Genomic DNA, 20,524 nt, shown 5'->3' with positions numbered 1-20,524 from the left:
AGCTGAATGAAAGAGAAAGAAAAACACTACTCATGTTTTTCCAGGGTGGAAACAACAGCTTATTTAAATTAAGTCTACATTTTTTATCATGTGACTCACATCTAGTGTACAATCAAGGTTATAATTCAGAAACTGTAGTCAGGGAAACAAAAATATGCAAGAACAGTTTTGTACCCCTCCCCCCAAAAATATCCAATACTGAAAAGGTCTATTTTAATTCCTGTTTTACAGACAAATTCTTTTACGATCTCATTCATTTTGCAACACACTGGGTTTGGGTACTTCACAATAATTACAGTACCTTCTATGTGAAAGAAGAATCACATTATCATCTTTAATGAGAGGACACTCCTTTCATCAACTTCTTATGCTTGCACTATTTCTAGAGAGACTTAGAAGTGCTATATCATCATTGAAAGGGGATGATTATTGTTTGAGAATCACTGCATGAAAGTTTAAGATAGTTTACAGATTCATAACCTTAAGAATGATAACATTTTCTCCTGACAGGTTTCAGAGAAGCAGCCGTGTTAGTCTGTATTCGCAAAAAGAAAAGGAGTACTTGTGGCACCTTAGAGACTAACCAATTTATTTCAGCATAAGCTTTCGCGAGCTACAGCTCACTTCATCGGATGCATGAAGATGAAGTGAACTGTAGCTCACGAAAGCTTATGCTCAAATAAATTGGTTAGTCTCTAAGATTTTCTCCTGACTTTGCTGCCATCTTGTGGCTATGTTAAAAAGCTACTTTCATAGTAAAATGACGTTAAATATACAGATCTTACATAGAAAAAAAAAGCTATGTAGTGAGATATGTCAGATCTTGCTTAGAAGTATTCTATAAATCAGACTAATTCCTTAAGCAGATAGAAAATAAAGATTTACTTGCTCAGTAGGGAAGAAACTCAAGAGCAAGCTACCTTGTTTAAACTTCTTTCAAGTTATTTTAGTATAAAACCCAAACAGTGTAGGCCCACCCTGAGCAATGCTCTTAGGCACATACTTAACTTTAAGTACATGAGTAACCCCATCAAAAGCAAAAGAGACTGTTTATATGTTCAAGGGTAAGCTAGTGCTTAAGCTGGATCAGGATGCTAAAGGACAATGAAGGGGACAGAAAAACATGTCAGGTTAGAATTTTGCACCTGGAAATTCATGTTATATTAAGTTAAACGAAGACCAACATTTCTCATTACTAACCAAGGACCTTGCTGCCACTCGCCAATACTGTGAAATGTGATTTTAATGCAAACATTTTAATTTTTCATGCTGCAAACTGATAACATTTGATTATTAGATACTGACTATTAACCCATCAGGAGGTTATTTCAATTAAACATGCAACAAATAAGACAGCAGTAGCAAAAAAATAACATTGGCTGTAGTTAATATAAACATCCCATTCCCTTAAATAAAAGTTTATTTGGATTTAAATTAGCACTGCACATATGGTGTGGAAGTAAAGGAAAGATACCACAACAGCACATTTATTGTTATGTCTTCAATATCACAAAAGAAAAAAATGAAGCTTTGTATGAAAATAGGGCTCTATTAACAATTAATCAAAATGTTATTGCATGAAACCTAATTGAAAAGTGTTATGTACATATGAAAAGATTTAATTAGCAGTTACCTAATATACTTGCTTTGCCTATATTTGTTATTGACTCCCCATAATGGCGTCGAACCATGACTGGTGAAGTAGCTGGGCTTGGTATGGTTGGTATACTTTCACTCTCGGTGACTGAGGTAGGTTCTTTTGTTGGGTTGAGAAAGCTTGGCTTCATGTGCTCATAAGGTAGAGGGTTTGCAGTGTTGTACCAGTGGATCTGGACAGGTGAAATGTTGCTGTAGTGTTTCAAAATTAAAGGTTCTAGTCTATAGGCCTGCAAGATAAATTCAAGAGAAGAAAATCCTGAGCAGTGACAGACACTGCAGATTAAATTTACTTACCAATATATAGCGCTCTTCATCCTCAAACTACTGAACAAACACTAATGATTCATCCTCACAGTCCCTTGGGGATGAATGGATAAACAGCAGCAACCCCATTTTACAGAAGAGATACATATAAAAACTAAAATAACTTGCCAAAGGCAATAAAGTGAGTCAGTGGGATAGTCAGAATTAGAACTCAGGAGTTCGTTGCTCCCAATCCCTGTCACTCTGTTAAGAAAAGAAATCTTGCTCTGTTACAGCAAATTAATAGCCAGAAATTGACTAATGTTGAAGATACACTGTGGTCATATTTGTTTTCACTTTCTGGGAAAACTGACTCGTTTCCTCGCTGCTTATGCACATATCCTTGTATATTACTCTGCAACACTGCTACTACCATATTGTTTAATCAGAAGTGAAAAGTACCGTTAATATTACAGCACAGCAAAAGACTTATCCTTTCTATATGGATAAACGGATTCTGCATTTCACAGCAAATCATTAAAACTGGCTATTTAATTTTGCTTGCACAAGCTGAACAAACAGATTTATTATGCAAATGTGGCAATTGTAGACACAATTTAGGTAGCGAGCTTTGAAAGTGTGAGCAGTAAGATAGAAGCCTGATTACACTTATTTTCAACAGAAGCCATTTCTGCACAGTACAGGTGACAGCAAGTTTTACTTTTCTGGCATCTCCTTACTTGCTCTGTAACTCACCACTGAACAAAATCTAGGTAATCTTTAAGGTAAAGAACAAATGGTTGTAGCCTGGATCAAATGTGTAGGGAGTGGCCACGCTCGCCTTTGAATTAATTGGCACTCAATTAACTCGAGGTAAAAAAAGTGTACTGTAGATGTATTCAATGAGCAGCTCTTCAGCAGATGGACTGTGGTGGAGAGGGAGAAATAAAGACTTATGGCCCTAATTCAGCAAACCATTTAAACATGTGATTAGTTCAACTGAACTTTAATTAGACCATTCATGAGCTTACATACTTTACTGAATTGGGGCCTATAGTGAGATAAAAGTAGTAGACTGGAATGGAAGGGTAAGTCACAGTCCCGTGATGGCTTTTATATTCAGAAAATTCCAATATCCTTAACTGTGTTTCAGGGAGCAGAGATCTTGGCCTCACTTTTGGGATATGTATTTGGCTAGGGCCAGATGACAGGATGGCACGTCAGTTCTCTAGGGCCCCCGTCACCAAGAGTTAAACAGCAGTTTTCTTTAAAAAAAATCCTTCTTACATGGATCGCGCTGCAGCAGCAGTCAGATAAGCTAGCAGAATGTTAGGAACGGCTAGGAAAGGGATAGTAAGACAGTAAATATAATGCCTCTATATAAATCCATGGTATGCCCACACCTTGAATACTGCATGCAGTTTCTGTCACCCCATCTCAAAAAATACACATTAAAACTGGAAAAGATACACAGAAGGGTAACAAAAAAGATTAATTTCAGAGTAACTGCCGTGTTAGTCTGTATTCGCAAAAAGAAAAGGAGTACTTGTGGCACCTTAGCGACTAACCAATTTATTTGAGCATAAGCAGCAGGGGAGGGAGGGGGAGAGAGAGACAGAGACTGTGTGTGTGTGTGTGGGTGTGGTGGAGAAAACCTGGATTTGTGCTGGAAATGGCCCAACTTGATTATCATACACATTGTAAGGAGAGTGATCACTTTAGATAAGCTATTACCAGCAGGAGAGTGGGGTGGGGGGAGGTATTGTTTCATGCTTTGGTGTGTATAAAAAGATCTTCTACACTTTCCACAGTATGCATCCGATGAAGCGAGCTGTAGCTCACGAAAGCTTATGCTCAAATAAATTGGTTAGTCTCTAAGGTGCCACAAGTACTCCTTTTCTTTTTAAAAATGATTAAGGGTATAGAACAGCTTCCAGATGAAGAGAGATTAAAAAGACTGGGACTGTTCAGCTTTGAAAAAGAGATGACTAAGGGGGGACGTGACTGAAGTCTATAAAATCATGACTGGTGTGGAGAAAGTGAAAAAGGAAGTGTTGTTTAACCCTTCCCATAACACAAGAACTAGGGGTCACCCAATGAAATTAATAGGCAGCAGGTTTAAAACAAACGAAAGGAAGTACTTCTTCACACGACACGCTTGTTCCCAGGGAATATTGTGAAGGCCAAAACTATATCTGGGATTTAAAAAGAATGAGGGTAAATTTATGGAGGATAGATCCATCAATGGCTATTACCCAAGATGCTGGCGCTGCAATCCCATGCTCTGGGTGTCCCTCAGCCTCTGACTGCCAAATGCTGGAAATGGATGACCGGGGACGGATCGCTTGACAATTGCCCTGTTCTATTCATTCCTTTTGAAGCCTCTGGCATTGGCCACTGTTGGAAGACAGGATACGGGCTAGATGGACCATTGGTTTGACGCAGCATGGCCATTCTTATGTTCTTATATAAAAAAGGTATTAGCCCATTAACAAAGCCTGTATCATGCATGCGCCTAATTAAAAATTTCCAGCTGAAATGATATGCAGCGTTATTGTAGCCACGTCGGTTCCAGGATATTAGAGAGACAAGTTGGTCGAGGTAATATCTTCTTTTGTTGAACCAACTTCTGTTGGGGGAGAAACAAGCTTTCAAGGCACAGAGGCTTGATGTGCATTACATATTTACTTTGGTATAACTACGTTGTCGCTCAGGGGTGTGAAAAATCCACACCCCTAAGCAACGTAGTTATGACGACTGTAACCCCCCCTGTAGAGTTTCAGTTATTAAGCCGACGGGAGAGCTTTCTGCATCGGTGCAGCTGCGCTGATGTAAATTTGTAGTGTAGACCTGTCCTCAGAGTGTCACAGCTATAAGGCAGTGAGTGGAAGACTGCCTAGGATTGCTGAAGGAAGACTCGTACCCAGGAAGGAGAAACACATATAGTGACCTGGCTGGAGGGCCAAGTCATGAAGAAGGAGCACCTGGAGTTGCAGATACAGGTGGAGAGACTGCCAGAGGAAAGCACAGCACCTGGAAGGAGCTAATCCCCAGAGAAGCCAAGAGAGGTGAACCTTGTAAGTGGACCCTGTGACAATGAGGTACACTACACGCTGTGGGACTTCTGGATCTTGAAAGGCGTGTTGTGGGGGGCGTAGATCATTGTAGCAGGGGAGCTATGTCTGCAAGTTTTGCATCTGTTCTGGCAGGGTCTGGTGCTGCTTTGAGTTGGTGTGTCCTGGTCTGTGGGGAGCTTGCTTCTGATGATGAGCTTGGAGAGGTTGGAGGGGAGGGGGTTGTTTGAAGGTCAGAAAAATGGGTTCAGGAAAGATTTCATTCAGGATGGGGTCATTGAGTCTGGATTGTAGTTTGATGATAACCCCATATGGATTCCAGGATGGGGTGGTAGGTGACAACCAGGGGTGTGCAGTAGGAGGGGGGTTTATTTCTGTATTGAAGCAGGTTCTCTTGGGTATTTGGGTGGCCCATTACATGATGTGATCTACTTCTCTACAAGGACACTGCACCCTTTTTGTCCTATGACTACAGGGGAATTAACGGGCCAATTCACCTTGAATGGTCTCTTAGAATATGGGTTAACCACTTATGCTAAATAATCTGTTCAATCTCTTATTTAGCTGTGACACTGAGTACCTTTCCCAGCCCTGAAGAAGAGCTCTGTGTAGCTCGAAAGCTGGTTTCTCTCACCAACAGAAGTTGGTCCAATAAAAGATATCACCTCACCCACCTTTTCTCTCCAACTGAAATTGTACTTTTGCATGCCAGCGGAAATATACATTGGAATTTTCAGATTGTCTTAATAAATAGCTCACTTATTGCATATGGATCAAAGGCTAGTTTTCAAAAGTCATTACCTATTGATCTGTGATCCGTATTGATTTTCATTAAGGAATTACATTCAGCATGACCCTTTCAGTTTTCTTTGTTTTCATAAGGTAGGAAAGTATTTTGCATCTGAGCAGTATGACTGCTCAGAGCTCCGGTACGAAACTGCAGAAAAACCTGAGTGTCTCTGGATTAAGTTTAGAAGCGTGAGCAACAAGAGTGATGTAGTGGTGAGAGTCTGCTATAGATCACCGGACCAGGGGGATGAGGTGGATGAGGCTTTCTTCCGGCAACTCGCAGAAGCTACTAGATCGCACGCCCTAGTTCTATGGGTGACTTTAATTTTCCTGATATCTGCTGGGAGAGCAATACAGCAGTGCATAGACAATCTAGGAAGTTTTTGGAAAGCGTAGGGGACAATTTCCTGGTGCAAGTGCTAGACGAGCCAACTGGGGGGGAGCTTTTCTTGACCCGCTGCTCACAAACAAGGAAGAATTAGTGGGGGAAGCAAAAGTGGATGGGAATCTGGGAGGCAGTGACCATGAGTTGGTTGAGTTCAGGATCCTGACATAGGGAAGAAAGGTAAGCAGCAGGATACGGACCCTGGACTTCAGGAAAGCAGACTTCGACTCCCTCATGGAACGGATGGCCAGGATCCCCTGGGGGACTAACATGAAGGGGAAAGGAGTCCAGGAGAGCTGGCTGTATTTCAAGGAATCCCTGTTGAGGTTACAGGGACAAACCATCCCGATGAGTCGAAAGAATAGTAAATATGGCAGGCGACCAGCTTGGCTTAACGGTGAAATCCTAGCGGATCTTAAACATAAAAAAGAAGCTTACAAGAAGTGGAAGGTTGGACATATGACCAGGGAAGAGTATAAAAATATTGCTCGGGCATGTAGGAATGAAATCAGGAGGGCCAAATCGCACCTGGAGCTGCAGCTAGCAAGAGATGTCAAGAGTAACAAAAGAAGGGTTTCTTCAGGTATGTTGGCAACAAGAAAAAAGCCAAGGAAAGTGTGGGCCCCTTACTGAATGAGGGAGGCAACCTAGTGACAGAGGATGTGGAAAAAGCTAATGTGCTCAATGCTTTTTTTGCTTCTGTCTTCACTAACAAGGACAGCTCCCAGACTGCTGCGCTGGGCATCACAACATGGGGAATAGATGGCCAGCCCTCTGTGGAGAAAGAGGTGGTTAGGGACTATTTAGAGAAGCTGGACGTGCACAAGTCCATGGGGCCGGACGAGTTGCAACCGAGAGTGCTAAAGGAATTGGTGGCTGTGATTGCAGAGCCATTGGCCATTATCTTTGAAAACTCGTGGCGAACGGGGGAAGTCCCGGATGACTGGAAAAAGGCTAATGTAGTGCCAATCTTTAAAAAACGGAAGAAGGAGGATCCTGGGAACTACAGGCCAGTCAGCCTCACCTCAGTCCCCAGAAAAATCATGGAGCAGGTCCTCAAGGAATCAATCCTGAAGCACTTACATGAGAGGAAAGTGATCAGGAACAGTCAGCATGGATTCACCAAGGGAAGGTCATGCCTGACGAATCTAATCACCTTCTATGATGAGATTACTAGTTCTGTGGATGAAGGGAAAGCAGTGGATGTATTGTTTCTTGACTTTAGCAAAGCTTTTGACACGGTCTCCAACAGTATTCTTGACAGCAAGTTAAAGAACTATGGGCTGGATGAATGCACTATAAGGTGGATAGAAAGTTGGCTAGATTGTCAGGCTCAACGGGTAGTGATCAATGGCTCCATGTCTAGTTGACAGCCGGTGTCAAGTGGAGTGCCCCAGGGGTCGGTCCTGGGGCTGGTTTTGTTCAATATCTTCATAAATAATCTGGAGGATGGTGTGGATTGCAGTCTCAGCAAATTTGCGGATGATACTAAACTGGGAGGAGTGGTAGATACGCTGGAGGGCAGGGATAGGATACAGAGGGACCTAGACAAATTGGAGGATTGGGCCAAAAGAAATCTGATGAGGTTCAATAAGGATAAGTGCAGGGTCCTGCACTTAGGACGGAAGAACCCAATGCACAGCTACAGACTAGGGACCGAATAGCTAGGCAGCAGTTCTGCGGAAAAGGACCTAGGGGTGACAGTGGACGAGAAGCTGGATATGAGTCAGCAGTGTGCCCTTGTTGCCAAGAAGGCCAATGGCATTTTGGGATGTATAAGTAGGGGCATAGCGAGCAGATCGAGGGACGTGATCATCCCCCTCTATTCGACATTGGTGAGGCCTCATCTGGAGTACTGTGTCCAGTTTTGGGCCCCCACACTACAAGAAGGATGTGGATAAATTGGAGAGAGTCCAGCGAAGGGCAACAAAAATGATTAGGGGTCTGGAACACATGACTTATGAGGAGAGGCTGAGGGAACTGGGATTGTTTAGTTTGCAGAAGAGAAGAATGAGGGGGGGATTTGATAGCTGCTTTCAATTACCTGAGAGGTGGTTCCAGAGAGGATGGTTCTAGACTATTCTCGGTGGTAGAAGAGGACAGGACAAGGAGTAATGGTCTCAAGTTGCACTGCGGGAGGTTTAGGTTGGATATTAGGAAAAACTTTTTCACTAGGAGGGTGGTGAAACACTGGAATGCGTTACCTAGGGAGGTGGTAGAATCTCCTTCCTTAGAAGTTTTTAAGGTCAGGCTTGACAAAGCCCTGGCTGGGATGATTTAATTGGGGATTGGTCCTGCTTTGAACAGGGGGTTGGACTAGATGACCTCCTGAGGTCCCTTCCAACCCTGATATTCTATGATTCTATGATCTTCCGAGTCCATGTAAAGAATAGGAGTACTTGTGGCACCTTAGAGACTAACCAATTTATTTGAGCATGAGCTTTCGTGAGCTACACCTCACTTCATCGGATGCATACCGTGGAAACTGCAGAAGACATTATATATACAGAGACCATGAAACAATACCTCCTCCCACCCCACTCTCCTGCTGGTAATAGCTTATCTAAAGTGATCATCAAGTTGGGCCATTTCCAGTACAAATCCAGGTTCTCACCCTCCGCCCCCCCCCCACACAAACTCACTCTCCTGCTGGTAATAGCCCATCCAAAGCGACCACTCTCCTCACAATGTGCATGAAAATCAAGGTGGGCCACTTCCAGCACAAATACTGGTTTTCTCACACCCCCCACCCCCATACACACACAAACTCACTCTCCTGCTGGCAATAGCTCATCCAAACTGACCACTCTCCTTACAGTGTGCATGATAATCAAGGTGGGCCATTTCCAGCATAAATCCAAGTTTAACCAGAATGTTGGGGAAGGGGGGGGTAGAAAAAAATAAGGGGAAATAGGCTACCTTGAAAGAATGTTTCAATTTGTGAGAGGGTCAGTCAATTACAATCTGATTGACCTCTTGACACTAAAATGCCTAGTGGAATTTGTACTGTCTGGCAAGTTAGAGATGTTGGGACAAATCCTTAAGAGGATGTAAATCAGCGAAGCTCCATTGCAGTCAGATGATATTTGGCGCCAGGCAAAGCTAAAAAACTGCTAGTAACACTATAATGATGTAGAAATAGAAGTTTTATCACAGAAGTCTCCAAGTTTTTAACTGGAAAGTGCAGCTTCTTTGTGAATGCAACATTATATCATTAGTAGGCTTGGCAGTAGTCAATTTTTTTCTACTTTTGACAATTAATATTTATGTTTAAGATGTTTTCTATTTTTAATTTTTTTTTTAATTTTTACAGTTGCTAGAAATGAAAGGGGGAAGGGATGGAGTTAGGGCAGCACTGATAGTGGGGTTACAGTGGGTTCCCCACACAGTCCAGGGGCCCAAGATGCAGGGGAGGATGCAAGGCCAGTGACACCCAATCCATGCAGATATGTTGCTATTGACTATATTTTTTTTCGTCAATTTCACTGTCAGCTGAAATCAACATTTACCTAACCTTTATCTATTGAAATCGAATTCTACCACAACTAATCATTAGTGATTAGTGATTTAGTAGTGTTCAAATTATGCATAAAAAAAAATCACTCTGTTACGGAGTAAACTATTTCCGAAGGAAGGATAAGTACTGTATAGGACATTATTGCATTTTCTAGTGGTAATTTATTTTGCAATTACAAAACCCAAGACACTGGAAGATGACTAGCAGCAAGCTGTTCTGCAAAACCATGTTGCATGCAGAAACATACCTATGTTGATGTAAGTACTTTGAAGATCACTTCTTACATATTATCTTTTATTGTCCTTCAGCAGACTTTATTTAAAAATACTCTTGAGGTAAAAGCTTGTAACTGCAATAAAAACTCACCACTGGATCTGTTGGATGAAAAATGTTTAGCAACCGGTTACAAATAGTTCTGGGCAGAATGTGATCTTGACTTCCACTGTTTCCTGGACGGATGCCACGCAATGCCAAAAACACTGCTAATGGAGATCCCATACAGAAGAAATTCTCAACCTAAAGAGACATTTCATTTTATATTAATAGCTGGAGAAAATGTAGCTTTCTAACATACAGCGGGGTTTGGTTTAAATCTCAATGTCTCAACAGAGGGACTTCAGAAACACATTATAAAGTACTAGTAGTAAAAGTGAAGAAGTCCACAATACAATACAGGTAAACTTTCCATCTCCCTTAAATGTGATAAGAAATTTACATGTTACTGCACAATGTAAGACAAACTTTGGAAAGCTACAAACATTGTCTCAGTTCAGTATGATACGTCTACTGAAGGAGGCATACAAGTGTTATGGGGGTGGGGTGAGGGAGCTGATTTTGGAGGATATTAAAGAAAAATTATGAAGTTCGTAATGCTGAAGTCTGATTTCTCATGAAATTGCAGGAAGCTTACCACAACTACTTAACTTCACTTTAAAGAAGTGCTCTGTGGCTGTTTCTGATACACAGACCATCAAGGAAGCAGAAAAGCAAGTTATATTGAAAATCAAAAACTACCTACGTTACATCTGTAGTGCACACACACACGCACACACCCACCAGTGTTATGCACAACCTCTTAGAAACATCTTAGGTTGAGTGAATGATTTGGTACTTGTGAAAAAGACGCCAGTATGACAAGGACTGCGAACCGTTACATCCAGAATAGGTACAGTACAGTGGTAGTTTTGCAAGCTCCCCTCATATGGACCCAATCTACGGCAATCTGGTTCTGGAGGGACTGCCTCTGACATTGAGAGGTTAGTTCAGTCTCCGCTGACAATTTAAACTTGCAAACCTGTCCCCTGAGAACTGGGCTGAGACCACTAACTTGTCTGACATAGGTCACTGAACATGCATCAGTGGTAACGACTTTTGGTCACTACCAACCTGGGCCGGGATTCAACATTGACCTAGAGGTGAATGGCTTCGTATCCCATTACCAATCCTCAGACTTCCAGTCCCCTAGAAACATCAAATGTAAAACTCTGTAGTCAAATATATTTTCACAAGTCAAAATTACTTTTCAACCTTTAGTATATTTTCTTATCAGAAAAATTCATTCTATTATCATCAGAACTTCATTGTAACTTTCCCGATATCTGGCAGTTCATTACAACAGAATCATTACTAGGGCAATATCATTTAGCGGACAAAAGAAACGGCTGCATTTTTATTAAGTGAATATGCTGAATTCTTGGATTCTTGAAGCAACTGTTACATGTCAGGCAGCATACGGAGCAAGACAGAGGAAATAACGGTCCATTTCATTCACCAGACTTCTTAAGTACTGCTTAAGAAATTCTTCCTCCTCTAAATTGGCCTTGGTAACACACTTCAGAACAAGATTCTTTCTTCAACAGGGATGTTCTTTTCAAACTCCATTTTAATATAAGGACTTTATTTCTACAGCAACGCCAGCCATCTTGCAAGCCACAAAACATCATCTATATTACCGCTCCAGAGCAATTACAGAGCAGGTCTTCTCTTTTATAACCAAGCTTTGCACAGAATCCTGTATTTTCCTAATTGACTGAAAACTTCATTTTATCTTCAATAGCAACAATAAAAATATGGTGACCATTAAATGCAGGAAGATCATCATTGCATAATCCTTTAAACCATGCAGGTAAGCTTCAACCCTGCCAATCTGACACACCTGCATTCAGGGTCTGCGCAATTCCTGTTTCAGAAAGGGGTATCATGAAAGCTGCTGTGACTGCCATCTGATACTTGATAGCTGATACTTAAAAAGGAGTTTTCAGTAAACTCAGCTTAGGTGAAATGCAGACTAGACAAGTATTTGAAAAGGTAAATGGATCCAGTGATTACAAGACACAGGAGGGTTTTTCCTGTTCCTTCAGGCCCATTGATAATTCATCACTGACAATGTCCAGGTGGACAAGGGTTTCCTTCTTGGGTCAGTGTTCTTTACTATATATTCTCCTCTATGAAGAAGTCTTTTGATGTGGTGTCCCGGCTAGGTTAGACTTGTAGATTCAAAACTTAATCAACTGTAGAGTGTATCCCATGTAATGGTTTGGATTAATACCAAAAAGTGAATCTCCACAGAATCAAAAGAGAGCCTTTCAGAAATGAATTCCTTCAAACTGAGGAACTGAAGCCATTAGACTCTCGGCATTATCAAGCATGATGTTTATTTGGCAAGTTACCATATGATGATCTATTGAGGTCAGGAGGCCAGTGTCTTTAAAAACTAGGTAGCATTCATTTGGATAGGCCAGATGTTGAAGCAGCGGCGGGGAATATTACCTATTTGTATGAAATACAGCAGCAAGTTGTCAATGGCACAGTTTAATAACAGAAGCAATGTTTATTTTTAATGTTGCCTTCCAAAGATAGATTATGACGACAGCTATGATTCAGAAGACAAACTGAATTACTGGGGAGGAATGATACACAAGAAGCAGAGCTAAGCTACTTTAGCAACAAAACTTAAATCACCAACAATACCATTCAAGACTTTGTGTAATTCTTCCAGACTAGAAGAGCAGCTGAATGAGAAAATGAATGTGTGACAATGCACCTTTCAATGAGAGAATGTGTGCAAAATGAAGGGGACACCTGGGGATATTTACAGGTGAAATTAAAATGGGAGGCCAATGAAGATAACTGCATCATATGTTTATATATTGTCTTTCATCCAGAAGGATTGCAAAGAACTTTACTGACCAAGGAAATATTTCAGCTGAGCACGAAACTGCAGCCACCGCTAGAGTGTAGCCCATAGCCCTTTAACTGCACCAGAAACACCATGAAACTTTTGAGGACAAGAAATGAAGGGACGAAGCTAGCAGACTAGTATTACATGGGGAATTTAACTAGGCAGTTCTGTTCCGAATTGCTGCAGAGCGTTGCTACAAGAAGTCTGAAGACCTCCTTTTCTCTCAGATATGGCTGCATTTCAGTTGTATTCCTAGTAATTCATCAGTGTCTTTTCAACACCATTAACATCTTTGGATAGAGGATGCTGCTATACAAAAGTTGAGTTCTAATATGTTGAAATTTCCCCAGGGAACCAGGGTTATCTGACCTTAAGAATCTTTGTGAAAAGTGCCACAGAATCTTGAAATAGCTTGGGCAACTGTATTGACAAACGCAGAGTTAAATAAACTAATCACCAGCTTTGGGGTCAGGAAGTAATTGTGGTATGTCCCTCCTCTTTTCCACTTCTTAAAGAAAAATCCTTCTATCATGCTGTTATCTTTGACCACTGAAGCAAAAATGACAACTGACATGCCCCAATGCCACAGCACAGCTAGCTTTCCCAGCATTTTTACATTCTTCAGATAAGAAACACATAGAATTCTTCTTTAGCCTTTTCCTCCTTTTCCACAGCTGTTGTCCCACAGACAAGGCCAAAACGAGACTGCATCCCTAAACTTTACACGTCTGGTGAGATACTAGTAGAGTTCTGGCATTCAACTCCTGGTCCCCTCAGTGAGGCCTACCATTGCTAGCCCTGAGAGTTTTAGTGAATCCCTCATTAGGGCTATCAGTGGGGACGAAATTTAAAGTCCTTAACTCCAAAGATCCTATTTTGGTGGCCACCACCTTGGCCGGGATGATGAGTTGGGGCACTGACCAAAGACCCTCCAAATCTTCGTTTTCCCCCCCTGCCAGAAGGAGCAGTTATATGCACCACTTCCTTTCCCATTAATCACCAGGCAATGTAGCTTCTGGATTTCTTCCTGAACTTGTCTTGACAGAGAAATGTGTCTATTTGCTCAAGATCAAGCAGGCATTTAACTCTCACTTAAGTAGGACTAGAGACTTTCCCTGATCTTAGGAACTCTGGGCAATAAAGCAGCAGTGGCCACATTTTTCAATTAATGTAGTACAGGCCCATTCAATCATATACGAAAGCCAGATGTGACCACTATGACCATCTACTCTGATTGCCTGCCTGTCTTCTTTGGACAGCCAAAGAATTTTAATCAGCAAATACCGCAACAAGACCAGTAACTCATGGTTAAACTAGAGCGTTATTAAAGGAATCGCCCTATCTGGGTAGAACAAGCCAAGACTTTGGTGGAGGATATCTACACAGCAGTTACTTGTCGCCACGTCAGTCACATACAACCAGCTGGACTAATATGTTGCTGTGAAGTTGTCCTTCAGTGGAAGCATCCTGTGAAATCTTCCTTTAGTAGAAGCATCGTGCTCTCATATTTAAGGTAAGCCTCTCCCCTCCTCTTGAACTCTCTCCATCAGAATGAAGGTACTCAGAAACTACAGTGATAGGCACCAGTATAAAACCTTTGATAGACTATTTAACAGTCTATGGAAGATTCAGCAGGATGAGGAAGAGAGGATGTATGACAAGGGAAAATTACTTATGAGTAATTTGGTTTGTCATAGTTCTCTCCTCTCTCCCCATCCTACTTCCCTTGCTTCGTGCCCTTTCTTAGGGCTCTTGTTCTGAAAACGTTCAGACTGAATGCAAGTAGATGAACAACAAGTCTTTGTAAAGAATTGAGGGGTGAAGGGTATCAGTCTATCTCCTGTTTCCCAACTGGCAGAGATAATAGCATGATGTAGATTATGTTTTTTTAAATGATGGTGAAGAGAAGAGGGTTAGGACAAACTGAATTACTAGTAAGTAATTTTTCCGTTTTTCTATCAGCTGATATTGACTTTAGTTACTAAGGCCCAGATTTTTAAAGCTATTTAGGCACTGCTGTGCTCAATGACTCAACACCTCACTGATTCAGGAACTTAAAGCAACAGTCGATGGGATTTAGTCTCTTAAGGGTCTAAATCTCTTTTGAAAATTAGATTTAGGCTCCTAAATCTGCTACACATTGCATCGCTGAGCACAGCAATGCCTAAATACCTTTAAAAATCTGGGGTCCATGAGTACAAAAGCAGTGACATCAGAAGGAGGAAAAAAATGATAATTTTAAAAACTCTGAAAAATGAGCTAATTTTCTTTATTACATAAGGTCATATTTTAAGGTCCAATATCTAAAGACATTATAGGACTATAAATTAGCAAGTCTTGTGCAACCAGTTGGAAAGCTGGGAATCTCCTCTTTCCAATGGCATAAAGCGCCAGTAATTGGCTCTATTGGCTTATAAAATATCAACCTAAACCTATCACTAAAAACAGCTTGTTGTGTGTCTCAGCAGGCCAGTGTAATCTGGGGGGAAATTCCATATTTGGAGGAAGTTCAGCCAGGTTTGAAACTGTTCAGAGGTTTGGCATGTTAGAAGCAGTCCCAGGGCAAGATGGATTAGTGGGCAGAGTAGAGGTGAGACCGTCAAAAGGTGCATGATCAATGCAAATTTACAAAATGGATTTTACCACCACATGTGGTATAAACAAACATGTAATATTAATATAATTCATATAAATAATATATAATATATATTTTAGATAAAATAGATATGATTAATTTAAAATTAAAGACCCAAATATATGAATTTATATTAATCCTTTTATATACATATGCAAATATTAAAAAATAATATCTAAAAATTATGTCAGTACAAGCAGAAAAAGCAGCTTGGGTAGAGTGTATTGAAAGCAAACTTTTATAGTAAATACAATAAATGTTTATTCATTCAATAAAAATCCTCTGAACATACATACCTTAAATTTTAAGGCAGGTGTTTTCGATATTGTTGATGCCTTTAATTCATGTAACCTTTCTTCTATCTCTCTCAATCTAGAAAAAAGGGGTGTCTTCATTAGGTATGGTGTGTACAAAAAGCAGTTAGCCAATTTTTGAGGTTGTATGGGCTCTTTCTGTTAGGAGAAGGAACTGATGTAGGAGTCGGATATTTGTTTGATGCAGTCCTATTTATTAACAAAGAACATACAAAGTTCTATTTCCCTGGGCGCAGCAGGAATCAAGCAGCAGGAGACAGTTTCTTCGCTCACAGTCCCAACCCTTTCTCAGCCAGAACTTTACCCAATACATGCATCCCTGATTGTGTCTTGGCTTCCTTCTCTATCTGCTTCTGTGGTTGTTTTGCTGCTTCTCTCCTTCCCTCCCCGCAGTTCACAGCTACAATCAAAACAATCCCTCATTCCTGTGTTTATCAGACCCCAAGGAAACCTCTTGGACTGCATGGCCCAGCCACTGCCTGTATTTGAATGCAGTCTAGTCCACTGCTTCAGCTATCACGGGGGCATTTAACTGTTCCCTTGTTTTGCATGAACGTAAGGCAGCTATCATGCCCGCCAGCTTTGCTCAATCCACAACAGAACAGTAGTATTACAAATTCTTTACAGAATCAAAGAAATGATTTTATTCAATTTTCAAAGTGTGTTTTATGAATAAAATGTAGAACATACCTATTCTGCTGTGTATCAGTCTAACTAGCAAAAAATGGGTTTTGGGGACTGGAGCTTACTGAAAAGCAACATTTTCAACAGTCCACATGTGTTCAAGAGTATGACCCAGGGTCATAGCAAAGAAACTGAATATTTATCTCCACGCATTACATATTGAGAGGTACCACATGCCACTTATAGAACATTACAGAGGTAAGTACAATTTAAAACATTTAAGAATACAATCAACAGAAAAAATCAAACTACTCCGGGAACAAAAATTTTCACAAGCCCAATATTACTTTAGGAAGATTATAAACTTTGAAATCCTGAAGTTACAGAATGTAATTGTATGTTTTACAGAAGCATACATATTAGATTCATACTGAACTGCATTAATAAAATTTAAAGATGGCTGTATTCATTTATAAATGCATATGTTGTGTAACATTAAGATTAATGAGGATCAAGCTTGAAATATTTCTGTGAATGGCTACGCATCTGGGGCAAGAGTATGGCAATGGTGATGTGTTTCACTGGTCAGATCCTAATGACGTCTAAGAGGTTATCCTTCCTCCACGTGTTTTGGGATGCTGAGGAGGTTTCTTCATATTTCTCTCAGTTGAGTCTGCATGTTAAGAGAGAACAGCTGCTAGCACTTCACAGTGGGTGATGGAACTGAGCTGCACGTCTGGCACAGTGAAAGTCTTGTTCCTCTCTATATAGTGTTGTTGTAGCCATGTTGGTCCCAGGTCCTGTGCTGGACCTGAAGAAGAGCTTTGTGTGGCTTGAAAGCTTGTCTCTCTCACCAACAGAAATTGGTCCAATAGAAGATATTACCTCACCCACCTTGTCTTGCTCCTCTACAGAAATTCAAAGGCACAAATGTTGGTAAGCCAGGTACCAAGGCGGAAAGGGAAAGAACTATTTTCCAGAGCCACCATTGGCTTTTGTTGAGGGGAGCTAATTTAAAGCTTCCATCACTTCTTGCAGGATCCCCCTGCCTCTGCCTTATACCCCAAAGGAGTCTGGAAGATGCCCTTCCCAATGCTGCATAAGAGCCCTGAGTATTTGGGGTGTGAAAGTGAGGTCACCACCAATGCTCTGTCACGGTCACCTGCAGGGTCTCCTTGCTGTTGAAGGCCTCCTACCAACATCTGCACACCGCAGCTGTCGAGGTCCCATTTACCAAGATACGTGCTGGTTGTGAGACAACGCAGTATTAAAGTTTCAGGCTGAAAGATGGCAGCAGGTAAAGGTAGGCAGCAAACGATAAGATGGTCTCCAGTTACAGGTAAGTACTTTGAGGTGTGTGGCCCCTATCTGTATTCCATTGAGGATTACACATGCACACCATGCGTCCAGAGTTGGAGAATTTGAAAGTAGTATCTGCTGGTCTGCGCTTGTGCCCTGGCTCGCCTCGTGCTTCTGTCTGAGGCGATAAAGGGTGGGACAGACACTTCGTCTTCAGTTCCTTCTTCATGGTGAATTTCACTAACCCGCAGCAGAAGGGAGGGTGAGTGGAATGTGGAATACAGATAGGGACCACACACCTCTAAGAACCTCCAGTTAAAGGTAAGTAACTTTCTCTTCTTTGAGTAATGGTCCCTATTATATTCCACCGAGGGTGATTAACAAGCAGTATCATAGAATCATAGAATATCAGGGTTGGAAGGGACCTTAGGAGGTCATCTAGTCCAACCCCCTGCTCAAAGCAGGACTGATCCCCAATTAAATCATCCCACCTAAGTTGGAGGAGGGTGGCAAAGATAAAGATGGAATGGTTGTCCGGAGATCTGCCATGCTGAAGTAGGCATCCACCGTCAAGTCCTGCTTTAAGGTGTAGTGTGCTGCAAAGGTGTGGACAAACTCCACATGGCTGCTCTACATATGTCCACGAGTGGCATGTCCTGAAGGGAGGCTGTGGTTGAAGCCTGAGCTCTCGTGGAGTGAGCCCGCAACCCTGTGTGGAGAGGTAGGCCCGACAGCTGGTAGCAGACTTTAATGCAACCTGAAATCCATTTAGAGATTCTCTTGATGGAGATGGCCTGTCCCGAGTGTAAAGTGTGTAAAGACAGAGTAACCTTCTATTGGATGGTGGTATAGACAAATCACTGCCAGGTGGCCTCTCAAAAAGATGAGGATGAGACTTGATGAGTTTTGATATTTCCTTGGGGGCTCATAAGGTCGCTGCGGATAGAACTGAGGAGACCTGTGGCACTGGGTGGATGAGTAGAGCTGGAATTTTTGTTTCAGGGCAGGAGTGTAAATGCCCAACAAATGAAGAGCAGCCCTAGAGTCCTTTCATGTCTGTAGTGATTTGTCTGTCTTCTGGTTAAAAAGATGGGATTTGTCGAAAGGGAGGTCCCTCATTGGTGTTTTGGACCTTCCTAAGAAAACCAGAAGAATGGAGCCAAGACTCCACACATGACTATCGCTGTAGCGATGGCCCTGGAGGAGGTATCTGCTGCATCTTCTGTTGACTGGACGGCAGTTCTGGTCATGAGTTTCCCTTTGTCAACAATGCTTGAAAACAAGCACAATCTTGTTGTGGAAGACTATTAGCAAACTCATCAAATTTACTATAATTCAGAAGATCATATTTGGCTAACAATGCCTGATAATTTGCAATCCTGAATTAAAGGCTAGAAGATGAGAATATTTTACATCCTCGAAGATCTAGATGCTTCCCTTCCTTATCTGCTAATGTACATTGAGGATTGCTGTTTGGCTCTTTCAGCAGCAGCCAGGACTACAAGGGAATTTGGAGGTGGGTGGGAGAAAAGATATTCAGAGTCTTTGGCCGGAACATCATAGAGATTTTCTGTACCTTTGGAGGTAGCTGTGCATGTTGCAGAGGTGCGCAATACAGTTCTAAGAGGATCCAGTATGGCTTTGTTAATTGGCAATTCCATTCTCGCCAGTCCCAAGATGTGAATGATATCCAGAATCTTGTGCTGGGAAGAGGAAGTTACTCATCTTGTGCCGTAACGATGGTTCTTCGAGATGTGTGTTCCTATGGGTGCTCCACTTTAGGTGTCTGTCTGCCCCTGCCCCTCTAATCGGAGATTTTTGGTAGCAGTGTCCCGTTGAGCCCGTGCATGTGCTCTGCCTCAAGGCTATTTAGCACTGCACAGGCGAACCCCCCTCACTTCCTTCTCTACCACAGAGCCCTTTAGAGAACTCCGAAGTAGAGGGGAGGACAACGGGTTGTGGAGCACCCATAGGGACACACATCTCAAAGAACCATCATTACTGCACAAGGTGAGTAACTTCTTCTTCTTCGAGTAGTATCCCTATGCGTGCTCCACTTTAGGTGACTCCAGAGCAGTACCCACCACTGGAGGCTGGGACTTCAGAGCGGAGTCTTTTACTACAGAGAGTACTGTGGAGTCAAAGATGGTGTCAGCGGCCAAATCTTCAGTGATCGCATAATGTTCTGCAAAAGTATGAACAGAGGCCCCAATCATTGCTCTATAGATTGGGGAGATAGGGGTATCTCTGTGGAATGTGATTGAGGTAGGAACTGATCTCATGGACTGTGTATGGACGGAAGCAAGTAGCGAATGCAACTAGAGACCCATTTGGATAGTCTTTGAGGAGATATCACAGAGCTTTTGGATCTTTCTGTGGACGAAAGGAAAAGTTTAGGGGATTTCCTTAAGTCCTTAGTCCTGTCCAAGTAGAATGCTAATGTCCTTCTAATATCTAGTATATGCACAATTGTCTCCCAGTTGTCACAATGTGGTTTTGGGAAAAAACAGGGAGATGGATCTGTTGATTCATATGGAAAGTGCAGAAAAAGTAGGGAGAAACTTCGGATACGGCCTTAGAGGTGTGTTTTTTTTTTTTTTTTTAAAAAACAAAGGCCGTGAATGATGGGTGTGCCATCAGGGCCGCTATTTCTTCTATGTGCCTAGCTGAGGTGATGGCAATTAGAAATGCTGTCGTCATGGACAGGTGTAAGAGAGAACAAGTTGCCCTGGACTCAGAGGGACATCTAGTCCAAGCCCTGAGAATTAGCTTAAAGTCCCAGGCTGGAGCAGGTGGTGTCACAT

The 20,524-nt window shown here is 41.8% G+C and overlaps 1 protein-coding gene across 3 annotated transcripts in view; it reads right to left on the bottom strand.

Annotated features, from left to right (window-relative positions):
• The window catches only part of DDHD1 (DDHD domain containing 1), a 121,491-nt gene that overhangs the window by 4,675 nt on the left and 96,292 nt on the right, over window positions 1-20,524 (bottom strand). For 2 of the 3 annotated variants that reach the window (XM_077819611.1, XM_077819612.1), the window contains 3 exons: window positions 15,780-15,855; window positions 10,034-10,183; window positions 1,634-1,886 (listed from right to left, as the gene is read on the bottom strand). In XM_077819611.1, coding sequence (XP_077675737.1) covers window positions 1,634-1,886; window positions 10,034-10,183; window positions 15,780-15,855 — 479 coding nt within the window. Of the gene's footprint in view, window positions 1-204; window positions 1,095-1,633; window positions 1,887-10,033; window positions 10,184-15,779; window positions 15,856-20,524 lie in introns of those variants that run through there. The other variant, XM_077819613.1, reaches the window with a different exon arrangement.

The sequence above is a fragment of the Eretmochelys imbricata genome, chromosome 6 (genome assembly GCF_965152235.1).
Source record: "Eretmochelys imbricata isolate rEreImb1 chromosome 6, rEreImb1.hap1, whole genome shotgun sequence".
In the NCBI taxonomy this organism is placed as follows: Eukaryota; Metazoa; Chordata; order Testudines; family Cheloniidae; genus Eretmochelys; species Eretmochelys imbricata.
This window is presented reverse-complemented; position numbering and strand designations above follow the sequence as displayed.